Source organism: Bubalus bubalis, chromosome 8 (assembly GCF_019923935.1).
Source record: "Bubalus bubalis isolate 160015118507 breed Murrah chromosome 8, NDDB_SH_1, whole genome shotgun sequence".
Lineage (NCBI taxonomy): Eukaryota > Metazoa > Chordata > Mammalia > Artiodactyla > Bovidae > Bubalus > Bubalus bubalis.
In genome coordinates, this window is record NC_059164.1 from 88,679,962 (window position 1) to 88,695,220 (window position 15,259).

Genomic DNA, 15,259 nt, shown 5'->3' on the forward strand with positions numbered 1-15,259 from the left:
AGTTTATGTCTGCAATGTCATTTTAGTCATTAGAGTACAGTATTCCATAATACATAAATAATTCACAAAATTCTCTATTGCTAGAACCCAAGTTTTTTTCTGATTTTTGTCACTGTAAGAAATATATGGAGAAATATTCCCTTAAAGGCATTTTCTCACATTCTAAATTATTAGTATAAAATAAATTTATGAAAAGAGTTGTTGAGATGTATAGAGAGACTTCTGAGATTTCTTTCAAATTGTCCTCAAGGAAATCTTACTAAAATAATTTCTTATATTCATAGCTGAATGCTACATTTTAAAATAATCTCTACATGAAAGTTGTTTCTACTTTTATCTGAAAAGGCTATCGACAAACATGGGATGCATGCATGATTTCTTGCTTTAGAGAGAAAATGCAGATTCAGCTATGTCAGCTAAAAGTTGGCAGGTTTTACCGCAGAATTGCGTACTAACAACACAGCAGTCAAAAGATGGAGAATACTTCTGCGCACAGCAGATTCATTATCATTAGACGTGTTTGATGATTAACAAATGCTCATTTGTTAAGTAAGTCACTTTGGGCATAAAGTGACTAGTTGACTTAAAATACCTTCTCATTTTGTTTGGATGATTTTATGTTGCTTTAGCTTCAGTTTTGTCAGATTTAACTCATTCACCCTTTTTTATAGCACACATTTACTTTCTCAGATTATTTCACGTATATATAAATATGTGCTATTTTCAACTTCAGAAACTTCCTATTTTATTCAATCATTTCTATCTCCGCTATTTTTTTTTAATATGGGCACGATACAACTGATAATAATGCTACAACCCAATACCTGCCCAATGCCACTGAATTCCATTTCCCATTACGTTCCATCACTGCAAAGAGTAGGAAGCTAAGAAAGAAGCACAGAAGCAGGGCTGAAGTAGTGTTTGTTTAACAGCATCCTGCCTTGGCAGGGTTCGGTGAAGATAATATCAGACAACTGACCTCTCCAGAAGCTATTCATAAATAAACTGGAATAGGTATAAACAAAGATTAGATGGGTCTTAGGCCACCTTTTTAATCCTTTGGATTTAAAAACAAAACAAAATACAAGAAAAATAAACACTTCAAACCCATCTATGATCTACCAGTGAAGCAGGTAGTGAAATAACCCAGAAGAGAACCCAATGTCAACAAACCAAGAAAGCAGATAAGTGAGAAGAAAGGCTACATCCACATGGAGCAACAAAACTACACATTTTTCGAAATGTAGTTTAAAAATAGCAAGAGGAAACAACTCTTTTTACCAGTACTAAAATAAGAAATATATAAACAGCATAAAGTATACTATATTTAAAATATAGAACTGATAATACTATTTTTCTCTAAAAGTTTAGGATGAAGAAGGAAAGTTCAAAAATAAAGACACATGGGAATACAGGATCATTAAAAAGGTTAGATTTTAAGTTCTTAATACATAGCTGCTTATTTATTCCATCAGAATGCTGAAATATAAGGTCTTTTTAGGCTTCGAGGTCATGCTAACTTACAATTTTAAGTACTTAAAAATACCTACCTTTAGAAGAAATGATGCTCCATCCACTTCAGCTTTGCCCAAGAGCTGGCAAGTCAGGTCAAAATACTGCATTGGCTGGACATCACACAATTTGACTAATATTGAAGAAGGTGAAATATGAGTCGATGCCCAAATACGTAAAGCTTCTACCCTTTTCTGGTCCTCAGCAGTGAAGTTAAAACACTTGCTTGCAGTACGAGGAATGATAGGAGCCCCCAAAGTTCCCTCAAATGTCAAAGATGCAAAGCCAGAGCTGGTGATACCTTGAGTCTCCTTTTTATATACTTGGATCTAAGAAAGTGGCAATGTAGAAAACAGAACAAACAGGTTACTGATGTAGAACCTAGGAACTGGGAACAGGAGACTATAAAATTTTGCCAATACAGTTATTGGAGGACATAATCTTTAAATAACTAGCGTATGAAATGATAAAAATCTACTGGGCTATATCAAAATCCTTAAGTACCATGTAAACTGTAACACATTATGCAAAATTTATTTTTATTTTTTAAAGAGCTAGGTGGTAGCTCCCTTAATACTATCGGTGCACTTTTACTAACAAGACAATCATTAGCTTTTTTAAAGATATAATTTATAAAAAGAAAAAGGATAATAAGAAATAGTTACTTATGAATATTGTAGGGAAAACTAGAACACTCAAAATATAAGAGTCTGAAGTGGATAAAATGGAGCTGAAACTAAGGTTTCATCAGTCTGACTGAGAGAACTCAGATAAGCCTTAAAAACATTGGCTTTCTGAATTTTGAGGCTCAGTTATTAGGTGCACATGCAACATGACTGTTACATCGTCATAAAATAATCCTTTTGAAATGCCTTTTAAGTCTCCTGTAACACTGTCTGATATTAATAAATATATTTATGTATTTATGGAAAATTGGAAAATGTATTCAACTGATAGATGCTTAAACTGTGATGTGTTAAAACTTGTTTGATATAACTAAATCAGTACATAGATAAAAATTTATAGAAATAAGTGAATATTTTACAAAGGAATAATGGTTAAAAATCAGAAATTTAGGCTTCTATCTCAAGAAGCTGCACAAAGAATATTATCTCAAATCCAAGGAAAGTAGAAGGGAAACACAGTCAAAGGTAAGAGAAATAGAAACATATAATAGAAAATCAAAGCTGAAAACTAGTTCTCTGAAGAGATTAACAAAAATAATAACCCTAGAAAATGGCTGATTTGGAAAAAAAAAAATGAAACACAAATTATAATATCAAGACTGCAAAAAAGGATTTATCATTACAAATCCACCAAACATCTAAAAGATGAGTAACATATGACCAAATTTATACCAATAAAGTCTACAATTTGAATGAAATAATTTTTTCTAAAAATTAAATACATCAAAGCTGATAGAAAGAATAAAAAAACTCATTCGTCTTAAAGAAATCTTAATTCATTAATATAATCTATCAATAAAGAAATCATCAAGCTCAGATAGCTTTACCAGTGCATTATTCCAAGCAGTTAAGTAAGGAAAAAACCCAGTAATCTTGCATAAACTCTTCCAGAATTGATAAAGAAGGGCCCATTTCCTGTTTTCATGAGGCAGAAAAACTTTAATTTCAAAATTTGTCAAAGACATTGTAGGAAAAGGAAATTCCAGATCTAAACATGAAACAAGAAAATTGTAATGACTTCGAGGAAAACTTAGAAGCTATCTTCATAAAATGAGTAGACAAAGAGTTCTTAAACAAGAAATTACAAAAGTACTGACCATAAAATAAAAGTTAATAAAGCAGACTATATTAAAATAAAGAACTTTTGTTCATCCAAAGACACCATTAAGAGGGTAAATAGGCACTAACACAGAGTGAAAAAAATATTCACAATTCATATACCTGACAAAAAACCTGTAGAGCCTAAATATATAAAGAACTTTCACAAATCATTAAGAAATGGATTTTAAAATCCTATAAAAAATGAACCAAAGACTCAAATGGACACTTCATACTTGAGAAGACACACACATTTTTAAAGGTTCTGTTTCATAATTTTTCAGGGAAATTCAAGTTAAAATCACAATAAGATACTAATATAAATGCAACAGAATGGTTGAAATTCAGAAAAATGGAAAATATCAACTGCTGGTGAAAATGTGGAACAACTAGAATTCTTCTGTATCACTAAGAGAGTATAAGTGGTAAAAATCACTCTGGAAAATTAAATACATAGTTTAGCTACGAAGTGAAGTGAAGTGAAGTGACTCAGTCGTGTCCGACTCGTAGCGACCCCATGGACTGTAGCCTACCAGGCTCCTCAGTCCATGGGATTTTCTAGGCAAGAGTACTGGAGTTGGTTGCCATTTCCTTCTCCAGGGGATCTTCCCGATCCAGGGATCAAACCTGGGTCTCTCGCGCTGTAGGCAGACACTTTATCGTCTGAGCTACCAGGGAAGCCCAGTTTAGCTATAAACTAAAGCAAATATATGCACAGCCTTGAACTTAGGAACTACAATCCTTGGTATGCAATCAACTGAAATGCATATTATATAATATACATTATAACTACATATGTAAATGTGTATATGTTATAAAATTATACATATTCAGTAAAATATATGTAGTAGACTGTCTATAGCAGGATAATAGCCCAAACTGAAAACTACTTAAACAACTAACAGTCATGTTAGTTGTTTGAACTAAGTCATGAACTAACGGAATAAATATATAAATTCTAGTGTGTTCTAACAATAGTATACCATTTAGCAGTGAAAATGAAGAAAGTAAAACTATATGCAATAGTACAGTTGAATCAAAGAAGCAGAAATCAAATGTTCCAAAAAAAAAAAAAAAAAAAAGACTAAGAGTGTATTCTTTTTATATAAAGAACAAATATAGAGAAACTAATAAATGTGAGAAGTTATGAGATTATTTACTGCTAAGGGTGAGGAGAGTGTGAATGGCGACCCTAGGTGAGGGTACAATGGAAGTTTCTAGAGTGCTAGATATATGAGCATGCTAATACTGTGGAAAGAGAGATGTATATTCCACTTTAATTAAACAACAGACAAGAATTGTAAATATAGTTTTCCATTAACAGTGAGGTTAAGGGCACCAACCATCCAGGTAACTAAAAATCCTCTTTTAACTTACAGTCAGCCCTCTATTGGAGAAGGAAATGGCAACCCACTCCAGTGTTCTTGCCTGGAGAATCCCAGGGACGGGGGAGCCTGGTGGGCTGCCGTCTCTGGCATCGCACAGAGTCAGACACGACTGAAGTGACTTAGCTTAGCAGACCTCTATCCTCATTTCAGCATCCATGGATTCAACTAACCATAGGATCTTGTTTACTACTGAAAAGAATCTGTGCGTAAGTGGACCTGTGAAGTTCAAAACTGTGCTGTTCAAAAGTCAACTGTACTATAGGAAACAGCAATGTGTGAGAATCAGCTATTTTTTTCTGAAATGTGGATAAGCCTGTAATATAGTGTTATAATAATAATCTTTCCAGTTCTCTTTAACCAAATGTTCTCCACTATTCTTCTGTCCTCAGGGGAAAGGCATTAATAGAGCAAGAGAGTTATTTCCCACCATATCTAAGACCACTGATAGAATACACCCGGAGTACCTCACTCATTTATGAGCATCAGTGATCACAAGAACCACAGATAAACCGAAGCATTAGAAGAAAAGACAACAAAGATAGTTAAGGAGTTGCATGGAAACTCATGTAACAAGAGCAAAATAGCAAGGGACTAAAATGTTTAAAACTTAAGAGACTGAAAATATTAAAGTACTGAAAAGCTGATTATTAAAAAATCACATACTATCTAGTAGTTTTGCCTTTTTACTAAAATTCTTTCACAAAATGCAGCTAGTCTGAATCGCAGCAGGTAACACTTCCGTAGACAGAGGTCAGGTAGTTTGTTCAAATGAAGAGGTTTCCTAATATAAATCATTTGAAGTCTGATCTTATTTACATTTCTTCTTATCTCTTGAAATGCCTGAAGTCATGTTCTAACAAAGCAATCACATTAATTAGTGTTAAATAGTTTCAGTGAGCAACATTGAGTTCTCTTCAAACAAATGTAAGTTCTAAACAGTATGAGTTATACCTTCAGCCTGTGAAAGCGAACGATATCTCCATTTTTATAAATCATTGGAAGGGCTTCATAATTTCCACTAAAGAACAGGCAGGTTAGCTTTACATTTGTCTGGTCCACAATTGTTACAACTGAGCAATAATCTGGAAAACACAAAAATATTTTACTTGACTTTTCGTATTTCAAAGCATCTAATAAAATAAGAAAGTATTAATACTGAGTTCAAAACATCAAACTTTATTCCTCCCTTTAGTCTTCTAAGAACAGGATCAAAACATAGAGAAATTTTCTTCTCTCTTGAAACGCACTGCCAAATTATTTTGCAAAAATGTTTCACAAAAATTCATTTTAGAAAGTTTAATAAAACAAAAATAAAAACCCTACTTAATGTAAATTGTCTGGAGGTAAAATAACATTTTTATTACCTCAAATTTATAAACTGTAAAACAGATAAAATATTTAAATAACATAATTTATAAATACAATTAAATTTAGAGTAAAAACACACAAAAATACCAGAAGATATTTGCAGTTAATATGATTAAGAGTGAACATATTGCAAAAAGACACTCTAAAAACTGGTTATAAACCCCAGGGATTTACAGTGAATATGAAATTCAAATGAACAATTCATAGAAAACTATATAATACCAAATTAAAAGGAAAAGCGATGATCTGCTATTAATACTTACAAAAGGTTACACATCAGAACAAGAGGGGTATTTTATACGATTTAAACTGGCAAAAAAGAACTAACCAAATTTAATGATAGTTGGGCTGCCATGAAAAACATGTAACTTCAAACTGGTGGTAGCAAAAACTATAATAGATGTTATCATTTAAAGTACATGTTTCAGAAAAATGAACACTGAGAATATGTGTTGATTTCCTTCCTTCTCAATACTATACTCAGTACAGAGGAAAAGATAAATACAAAACAGTGAAGGGAGAGGAGAGGTGAGGAGAGGAGCATGAAGGAGATGGAAAAAAGATATCAACATTATTTCAGGAAGTTGGGAAAGTAAATGGTTAAGGGATCAGATGGACAGAGAGGATGCAAACAGAAAATACTCTGAAGCAGCTACAGCAAAGACGGGAGCCTTTAGGATTAAGGGAGACAGTGAAAAACAGCTAAAATTGGGGCCAATGAAAAGTTTACACATGGAACAACTGCTTCAATGATCACCCATCTTAACCTTCCCTTGAAGATGATTTCAGGTAGGCAGGTAGGATATCTCAGTCTCTAACTGCACCTCTTCGTGGAACAGACTGCTTTCCAAGGAAGTTTCACTGATAGACCAAGAAGTGGTAAGGCTTCTGATGAGGATGTTCAATGGCACCCCACTCCAGTACTCTTGCCTGGACAATCCCATGGACGGAGGAGCCTGATGGGCTGCACTCCATGGGGTTGCTAAGAGTCGGACACGACTGAGCGACTTCACTTTCAGTTTTCACTTTCATGCATTGAAGAAGGAAATGGCAACCACTCCAGTGTTTTTGCATGGAGAATCCCAGGGACAGGGGTGCCTGGTAGGCTGCCATCTATGGGGTCGCACAGAGTTGGACACGACTGAAGCGACTTAGCAGTAGCCGCAGCATTATCACTTTAGGAGGTCTATAACCAGATAGAAAGCTGTCCTCCCACCCACCTTAGACTGACACTTTCAATGTGCCCCATGTGAGTACTATTTGTTTCCTATTATAAGATTTGTCTCTTATTAGAAGTGTGAACATTATAAGATTTTTCGTTGAAAAAAGAGATCATGTTGAAAAAACAAACTTCATATACAAAGCAAAGGAAACAAATGTCTAAAATGTCTAAAACGTCAAAAATCTAAAATAAATGATACCTACATTTGTAAATGTAAAAATAAGACACAGAACAAAAATAGAAGAAAAGGAGGAAGAACACCAGGAGGGGGAAGGGAGAAGGAGACAGAAGAGAACAGAGGAGTACGGAGAAAGGGGAAGGAATGGGAAAGTGAGGAGACAGGACTGGAGGGAAAGAGGGAAAACAGAAACCTGATTCTGTGAGGAGGGGACAGTAATTAACTCAGAGAACATAAAAAACTTCAAAAACAAAACCTTAACGAGCATCTTCAAAAACAGTGAAATATATTATATCCTCATCTCTTGATGTAGAGGGTCTATTGGACCCACTTTTTAGTTTTGGAGTTTCCTTTGTCAGTAGTTTTAACTATTTGTAAGGAGTGTTATTTCGTGACATTTTGTCTCTTAGCAGTCTTCCAAAGATTAAAGGTAAATTCACTCATTTTTTAATAGAATAAAACACATTCTTTTTTAATAGAATAAAACATATTCTTGCTTGTGATGACCATATGGCTCTTTTTTACCCTTTTATAAATCTAAGATCTATTATGGAATTTTTAATCATGTATTTTCCTTTATCTTGAAATATTTGTCAATTTCATTCTATTATTTCACCATTATTTCTAACTATGCTTAAAAAAGACTAAATTAATATTAAAATGGGAAAATGAGAGACTTGCTTAGGAGAAAGATGCAAGAGTGTAATGAGTCATCCCTGGTGCATGCACTGCTCAAAGTGTTATAACACCTTTCAAGATGATATAAAAAAACAAGTTGGAAAACGATCTTTGGAATTTCTTCTTCTGCTTTAAGAATTCAGTTAAGAATTCAGAACTGAAATTTTCTGCCAATGGCCATAGAGAAGAAAATCAATAGAATTCCTTTAACCATTATTAGATGAAGCAGAAGCTGAATGCAAAGACAGGCAACAGCACATTAGATTCTATGGATAATGAGTAATGTACTTTGAATAAAACACAAATGATCTGAAGGTTTTAAGTTTCATGTAATTTCATGACAGACAAAACATAAAGGCAAAGAGATCGCTGGTCTAATGAAATCTAATTCAGGTACACAAAGATCAAAGATCAAACTCGGTATCTTTACATTTTTGTTTCCTGACAGCTTCTGCAAAATCATGTATCACATATTTATTTGTACTAGAATACACAAACTCACATTTCATATTTATATCAGAGAACTAGTTACTACTTGTACTTATAGTGTTATTTTAAGTTGCAGTGATTCTAAATTACTCCTCTCATTTTAAATGCTTCACAATGATCCTCTTTTGTAAATTGGGAATACAATACATCAACAAAATTGCAAATTTAGGAGGCATAAATAACAGTAGTTGAATCTAAACGTTAGCCAGGATGAACTGACAGAGCCGTCTTTGTGGCATATACATGATACTGAAGGGTGGAATAACTGAAAAACAAAACAAACTGGGGTGTGGTTAAAAAAAATCAGGCTTAACCTAAATTTCAGAATATTGAAAACTGCCTCATGGTTTTGTTTTTCCTGGAAAATGCAGCCTTCCCATAGATAACTTGATAGGTTGCAAAGGACTCCATATGACACTCTGAGAAGCAGTGTAGAGACCCATTGTCCAGAGGGTCTAATATAGGGTCACCATTAGCTTTTGTAGTATCTTTGTGCAAATTAGAAAAAGACTCCTCTTTCTCAAGTAGAAATACTCTACAACCTAACTAGCTTTAAGAGGAACTTTACTGAGCCCAAGAGAGTAGCAGTCTTGGCACACATTTACTTTCTGGCCTTTCTGTCCAATGCTTTGGTCACTGGATGTAAAGAGCTGACTCATTGGAAAAGACTGTGATGCTGGGAAACATTGAGGGCAGGAGGAGAAAGGGTCAACAAAGGATGAGATGGTTGAATGATTCAATGGACAGGAGTATGAACAAGAGACAGTGAGACATCCAGGAGATAATGAAGGACAGGGAAGCCTGGTGTGCTGCAGTCCATGGGGTCACAAACAGTTGGACATGACTTAGTGATTGAACAACTTTCTATCCAAACCTTCAGAAACAGGGACACTTGTACATGTGACACCTGCGATGCACACATTCCTTCTCTAAGTCCTTCCTCCTCCCCACTCCCCTTGAAGTGTCTGTGTCAGGTTTGGAGTTAGGTAGGAACGGACTGCCAAGAAAGAAAGAAGTGACCTTGGGACTGCCCAAAGAACAACACAAAGGTTGTGTTGTTGATACATGCTCAGAATTCTAAGAGGGTAAAAGGAATGGCTCCACATGCTGCTATAGATTTATGTAGCAGAGGGCATTCCCAAGTGGCAGCAGAACTTGGCCTGCAATCTACACAGCTGTGTTTTCATCTAAGTGACTCCATGTGGAAGAAAAAGGCATCTCCTTAGACAGTGCACACCTGTGCACTTCATACACGAGCTATCACATGCCAAGTCCCTGTTCTTTCCTTTCTTTCTTTCATTGGAAGTACTACCAATAGCTTTTCACAAGTGTAAGCCAAATAGATCTACCTAGTGCTCAAATCCTTTTATAAAAATAAGATTTTATTAACAGAGAAAAAAGAGAATCTTTCTATAGAGCAAAGGCTTCCTTGAAAGCAAAAAAAAAAAAAAAAAAACTATACTACATACATATATACAGTGATAAAATACTGACATCTGTAAGCATATAAGACTTAGTTCAGTAAGGATCTAAATATTATGCAACGGTAGAATCAGCATAGATACTAACTATAGGTGAATGACAAAGCTCTCTAGAACATAAACCTCCTTAGGAATTCCCTCCACCACCACAGAATGCTGAATATTTCAGTGGGGGTTAGTAGTTTGTATTTCAGCAGCAAGGAACTCTACTTGGGTCTCTGCTATTTCCCAATCCAGTTTTTTAAAAAATTTAGTACATAAGCTAATCCGAATTTTATTGAGTGTCTACCTAATGCTAGGTATATATATGTACTAGTCAGAAAGACTACTAAATGAACAGGGCATGGCACCTTCTCTTATGAAGTTTACATTTTCCTTACATTGACTTACATCTTAACACTAATGCTGTGATCTCAGTTTGTGTGTTATTTTATATGTGAATATTTGCTAGTGTGTAGAGTTTATACTCTGTATATGTAATGATTCATCACAATAACCACAGAACTAATGATCCAGATGACATTTTCTAGAATAACTGGAAACTGACATTTAAGCTTGACACTGGATAAACAGACAGGCTTAAGATATGGCCCTGGATCCTTGGTGAGCAGTAAAATAAGCATTCACATTTCAGAAAAGTGGTGAAAACAAAATTTTTCATACATTTCACATCCAGCTTTGGAGTTCAAAAAATGAGACCTAAAGCTAAATTTCAAACCATGACTGAAGCTTAACCTGAGTCTGAAATTATGTTTAACATTAAAGGATATATACTTTGGTAAAAGATATTTATAGTCCTAAATATGGTTTGAGTTATCAAATAATAATAATAATGTACAAAATAAAATGTCAACATTCCAAATTAATTTATGAAATGGAATAATGTATTTGATGTTGAAGCTGAAACTCCAATACTTTGGCCACCTGATGAGAAGAGCTGACTCATTTGAAAAGACCCTGATGCTGGGAAAGATTGAGGGCAGAAGGGGACGACAGAGGATGAGATGGTTGGATGGCATCACTGACTCGATGGACATGAGTTTGGGTGGACTCCGGGAGTTGGTGATGGACAGGGAGGCCTGGCATGCTGTGGTTTATGGGGTCGCAAAGTCGGACACGACTGAGCAATTGAACCGAACTGAATGTATTTGACTTTTCAGACAGAAAACAAAACCAAACCACAGTACCTATGTTATGCAAGGTATCTTATTCCCAAGTCTAAAAATGGAGGGGGGGGGGGGCGGTGTGGGAATTATGTTACTTAGCAGTCAGCAACTGCTGAGGGCTTACTAAATACCAGGTTTCTGCTAAGCAATTCATACGCATTGTCTCCCTGAATTTTTAGATATTGTATACTGCAATTAACAAACAAGAGAACTTAAGTTTTTTAAAAGGTCTCGGTAAGATACCCAAGTATGAAAGTCACATGTAGCTTAGCATAACTGATTCCTGTGTTTCTATATTTAACCAGAACACTGTACTGTCTCCATATTACATGTTTTTCAAACATAAACAGTAATTTCAAAGAAAGTAAAATATTATGCTTAAAACTGTGATAGAGGCTTGAGAGTTTTTCTAAATAGGAAAAATTATACTGTATCTTAACTCTATATTATCTACAATTTCATGCATCTCCTGTTAAAGAATTCATTACTAAAGAATTAACATATCATTCATTATAATGAAACTTCCTTCACCTATAAATTTACTCCAGAAACAGACCTCACAAACATAGAAAAAGTCTATAAAAATTCATTATGATGATGCTTGAACTTATTTTTACATTCTTTGCAACAATTATTTTTTGACTCATAAGTTAAAAGAAGAAAAGAAAACAAAAAAGAGCATCTTCTGAGGTAGTTGAACAAGAGTTAAATCCTAGTGAAGAGACAAAGGCAATAAAAGAAGATATATAGTTAAAATGTGAGGCTACATAGAGAGGTATTTTGAGTGGTTAGAAGAAAAAGAAGAGAGCACAGTATTATAAATTAGGAGCTGGCAAACTATGGTCCACAGCCACATCCAGCCCACTGCCTGTTTATTATCTTTCCAAAGCATTCAACTTTCAAAAAAAAAAAAACACAAAAAAAACAGTCTTTTCACATTCATATTCATCTGTCTCCATAAGATTTAATGAAATTACTTAATCAGAATAACAAGGAAAAAGAGTACAAAGAGATTTGGGAACAAAACTGCAAGAACACAAGTCTTGAGAGAATACAGTTCTACTAATAGGAGCAGAAATTGAGCAGGGGCATTAGGGCTGGTCAATTCTGGATCACCAATTCCCAGTTGTGAGAGCAAAGAGTCGGACACGACTGAGCGACTGAACTGAACTGAACACGGTTTAATGGGGGAGTGGAAACACTTTGCTCATTGTCAAATTAGATAAGAGGTAGGTTAAGACAGTTTCTTATTTAAATAAGGACTTAGCTGTGGGAAGACACCCAATGTGTCTTGAAATAGATCACATATATTTATTGTGTAATGAATGACATATGTGAACACAGAAAATATTTTTCAGAATATTAGATTTAGAGGATTTCTAAAGCACGCCAGAAGCAGACATTCTTTAACCAGAAAACACAGACAATAGGCTTCCAGATTTAGTATTAAGTCCTCACAGTTCACAAATTCTATAATACATAGTAGTTGACCAACCATCTTTACTAAATTAATGCATGTCATTGTGTGTTCAGTTGTTGAGTCTGACTCTTTGCAGTACCATGGACTGTAGCCTGCCAAGCTCCTCTGCCCATGGATTTTCCAGGCAGGCATACTGGAGAGGGGTGCCATGTCCTACTCCAAGGCATCTTCCTGACCCAGAGATTGAACCCAAGTCTCTGGCAATGTCTCTCCTGCATTGGCAGGCAATTCATTACCACTAGCGCCACCTGGGAAGCACCACCTACAGTGAATGTATGGTACTTGTAAAAATCCTCCCTCTGAACTGTGGTGTTGGAGAAGACTCTTGAGAGTCCCTTGGACTGCAAGGAGATCCAGCCAGTCCATTCTGAAGGAGATCAGTCCTGGGATTTCTTTGGAGGGAATGATGCTGAAGCTGAAACTCCGGTACTTTGGCCACCTCATGCGAAGAGTTGACTCATTGGAAAAGACTCTGATGCTGGGAGGGATTGGGGGCAGGAGGAGAAGGGGACGACAGAGGATGAGATGGCTGGATGGCATCACTGACTCGATGGACGTGAGTCTGAGTGAACTCCGGGAGTTGGTGATGGACAGGGAGGCCTGGCATGCTGCGATTCATGGGGTCGCAAAGAGTTGGACATGACTGAGCAACTAAACTGAACTGAACTGAAGCTTACTGCAAACACTGAAAATCACTTAGCCTCTTTATGCCTCAATTTCCTTATTTGAAAAATGGGGGAAATTAGTATTCACCTCATATGATTGCTAAAATTAAATATGTAATCACATGTAAATTGCTTAAAACTGCACCTAGAACATGGCTAAATGGTATATATAAGAGCTGGTCAGTGGTGGTGATGGTGGTGGTAGCAGCAGCAGCAATAGCAGCATGTCTCTTACTGTTAATAAACTGTAACATTCTTATCTAATGAACACAGATATAATCTTAGAATCTGCCGTAACAAAGAACCTAAAGACACTGCCAATATACAGTGTCAAACTGACTGTAGTTGGTACATGAAAAGAAAAGTACAGATGTAAGACATTGCAAAAGAATTCCAATTTGAATTTCCACTGGAATTTCAATTAGTGGCTTTTAGATATGCATCAATCAAGCATCCACAGAGAAATATCTTATAGTTAACAAGATAATCTGGTTCTCAACTGAAATATCATTTGGAACACAGAGTTTCTGAGAAGCTATAAGGTAGAAAATAACATTAACCACTTATTCAAAAACTAAAATGTTGAAGATAATATAGAACTGTAAAGAGATAAGAGAATCCTGCTACTTTTATTATGTGTTAAAGATAAAAATTCTTTAAAAAATGTGAAACAATACCTTACTCCATGTTTTTGGAAAATATATTTTTCATTAAAAATGTTATTTATGTTTACATGTAATAGACTATTTTTGGTTTAAATGAATTATTAAATGTTAGTCTTTCACTTTTAATTTCCAGTATGTTTAAATAATCTGTAACTATGACCCATAAAAATAGAAGCTCCTTGAGATCTTGATAATTTTTAGGAGAACAGAAAACTTAAAAATCACTGATTTAGGGCATCAACAATATTATACTCTTTGAAAGTGAAAATTCACAAAGTACTACATTTTATATAGAAAACTACAGAGATGAGGCCCTTGCAATTCTATCATAATCAAACTGCAAAGATACAGATGTATACTTATGGCTGATTCATGCTAATGTACGGCAGAAACCAATGAAATATTGTAAACCAATTATCCTCTAATTAAAAATAAATAAATTTTTAAAAATTGCAAAAAAATAAGAATTGGCCCTAACCCTTCCTAGTTGCTAATCTCTAAACTTGACTCCACAGAACAAGTTTCAGCAAACAAAAATCACAGTACATTAAAAAGGGTTCCATGTTCAAGTAATTCCAAGTAAAATATGCTAAAAATAAAGTTAAACAGGTTCCTTTCTTAAAACTTTTCAGAGGTGATAACGTGCTAATAACACATTGTGAACCTCAAGAGTCAGATACAGTATGCAAAATTTACCACTTTTTCATAGAATGTTTCACAGAATTGGTGTTTTTCCCACTGAAAATGCTTTGCTAAAAGTGTATGCAGATTAGATCTGCAAGTTATTTTAAGGGAAGTATTACTGAGAAAATGGAGAACTTACAGACTCACTTGAGGAAGAGGCAGACACCTCTTCAGGACTGCAGTTCACTCTTGTCTTGGGATATTCTCTTTGGCAGTTCCCGCCTCTCCATTATCTACCTATTTCCTGGCTATCCACTGTTTTACACTTTTGTCTCTTCTTTTTTGCCTTCTTATCTCCCTCTTTGTTGTTAATTACAAGAGAACAATTTAAAATTAAAATCAAAAAAGTAAAATTTCATTTTGATGCTTCCTGATATCAAACCAATTGCTACGCTGACTTCTCCTAATCCTCCAAAAGGGATGTCAAAAGGCTGTCCTTATGTGTCCATAAAATGAGTATGGGGCAACTGCCACATTGAAGAATATTCCCAACTTACAT

General features: G+C 35.0%; 1 protein-coding gene across 8 annotated transcripts in view; it reads right to left on the reverse strand.

The window, feature by feature from the left end:
* The window catches only part of POT1 (protection of telomeres 1), a 97,824-nt gene that overhangs the window by 39,708 nt on the left and 42,857 nt on the right, over positions 1-15,259 (reverse strand). For all 8 annotated transcript variants that reach the window (XM_044946838.2, XM_044946837.2, XM_044946840.2 and 5 more), the window contains 2 exons: positions 5,636-5,766; positions 1,551-1,841 (listed from right to left, as the gene is read on the reverse strand). In XM_044946838.2, the coding sequence (XP_044802773.2) occupies positions 1,551-1,841; positions 5,636-5,766 (422 nt within the window). The remainder of the gene's footprint in view (positions 1-1,550; positions 1,842-5,635; positions 5,767-15,259) is intronic.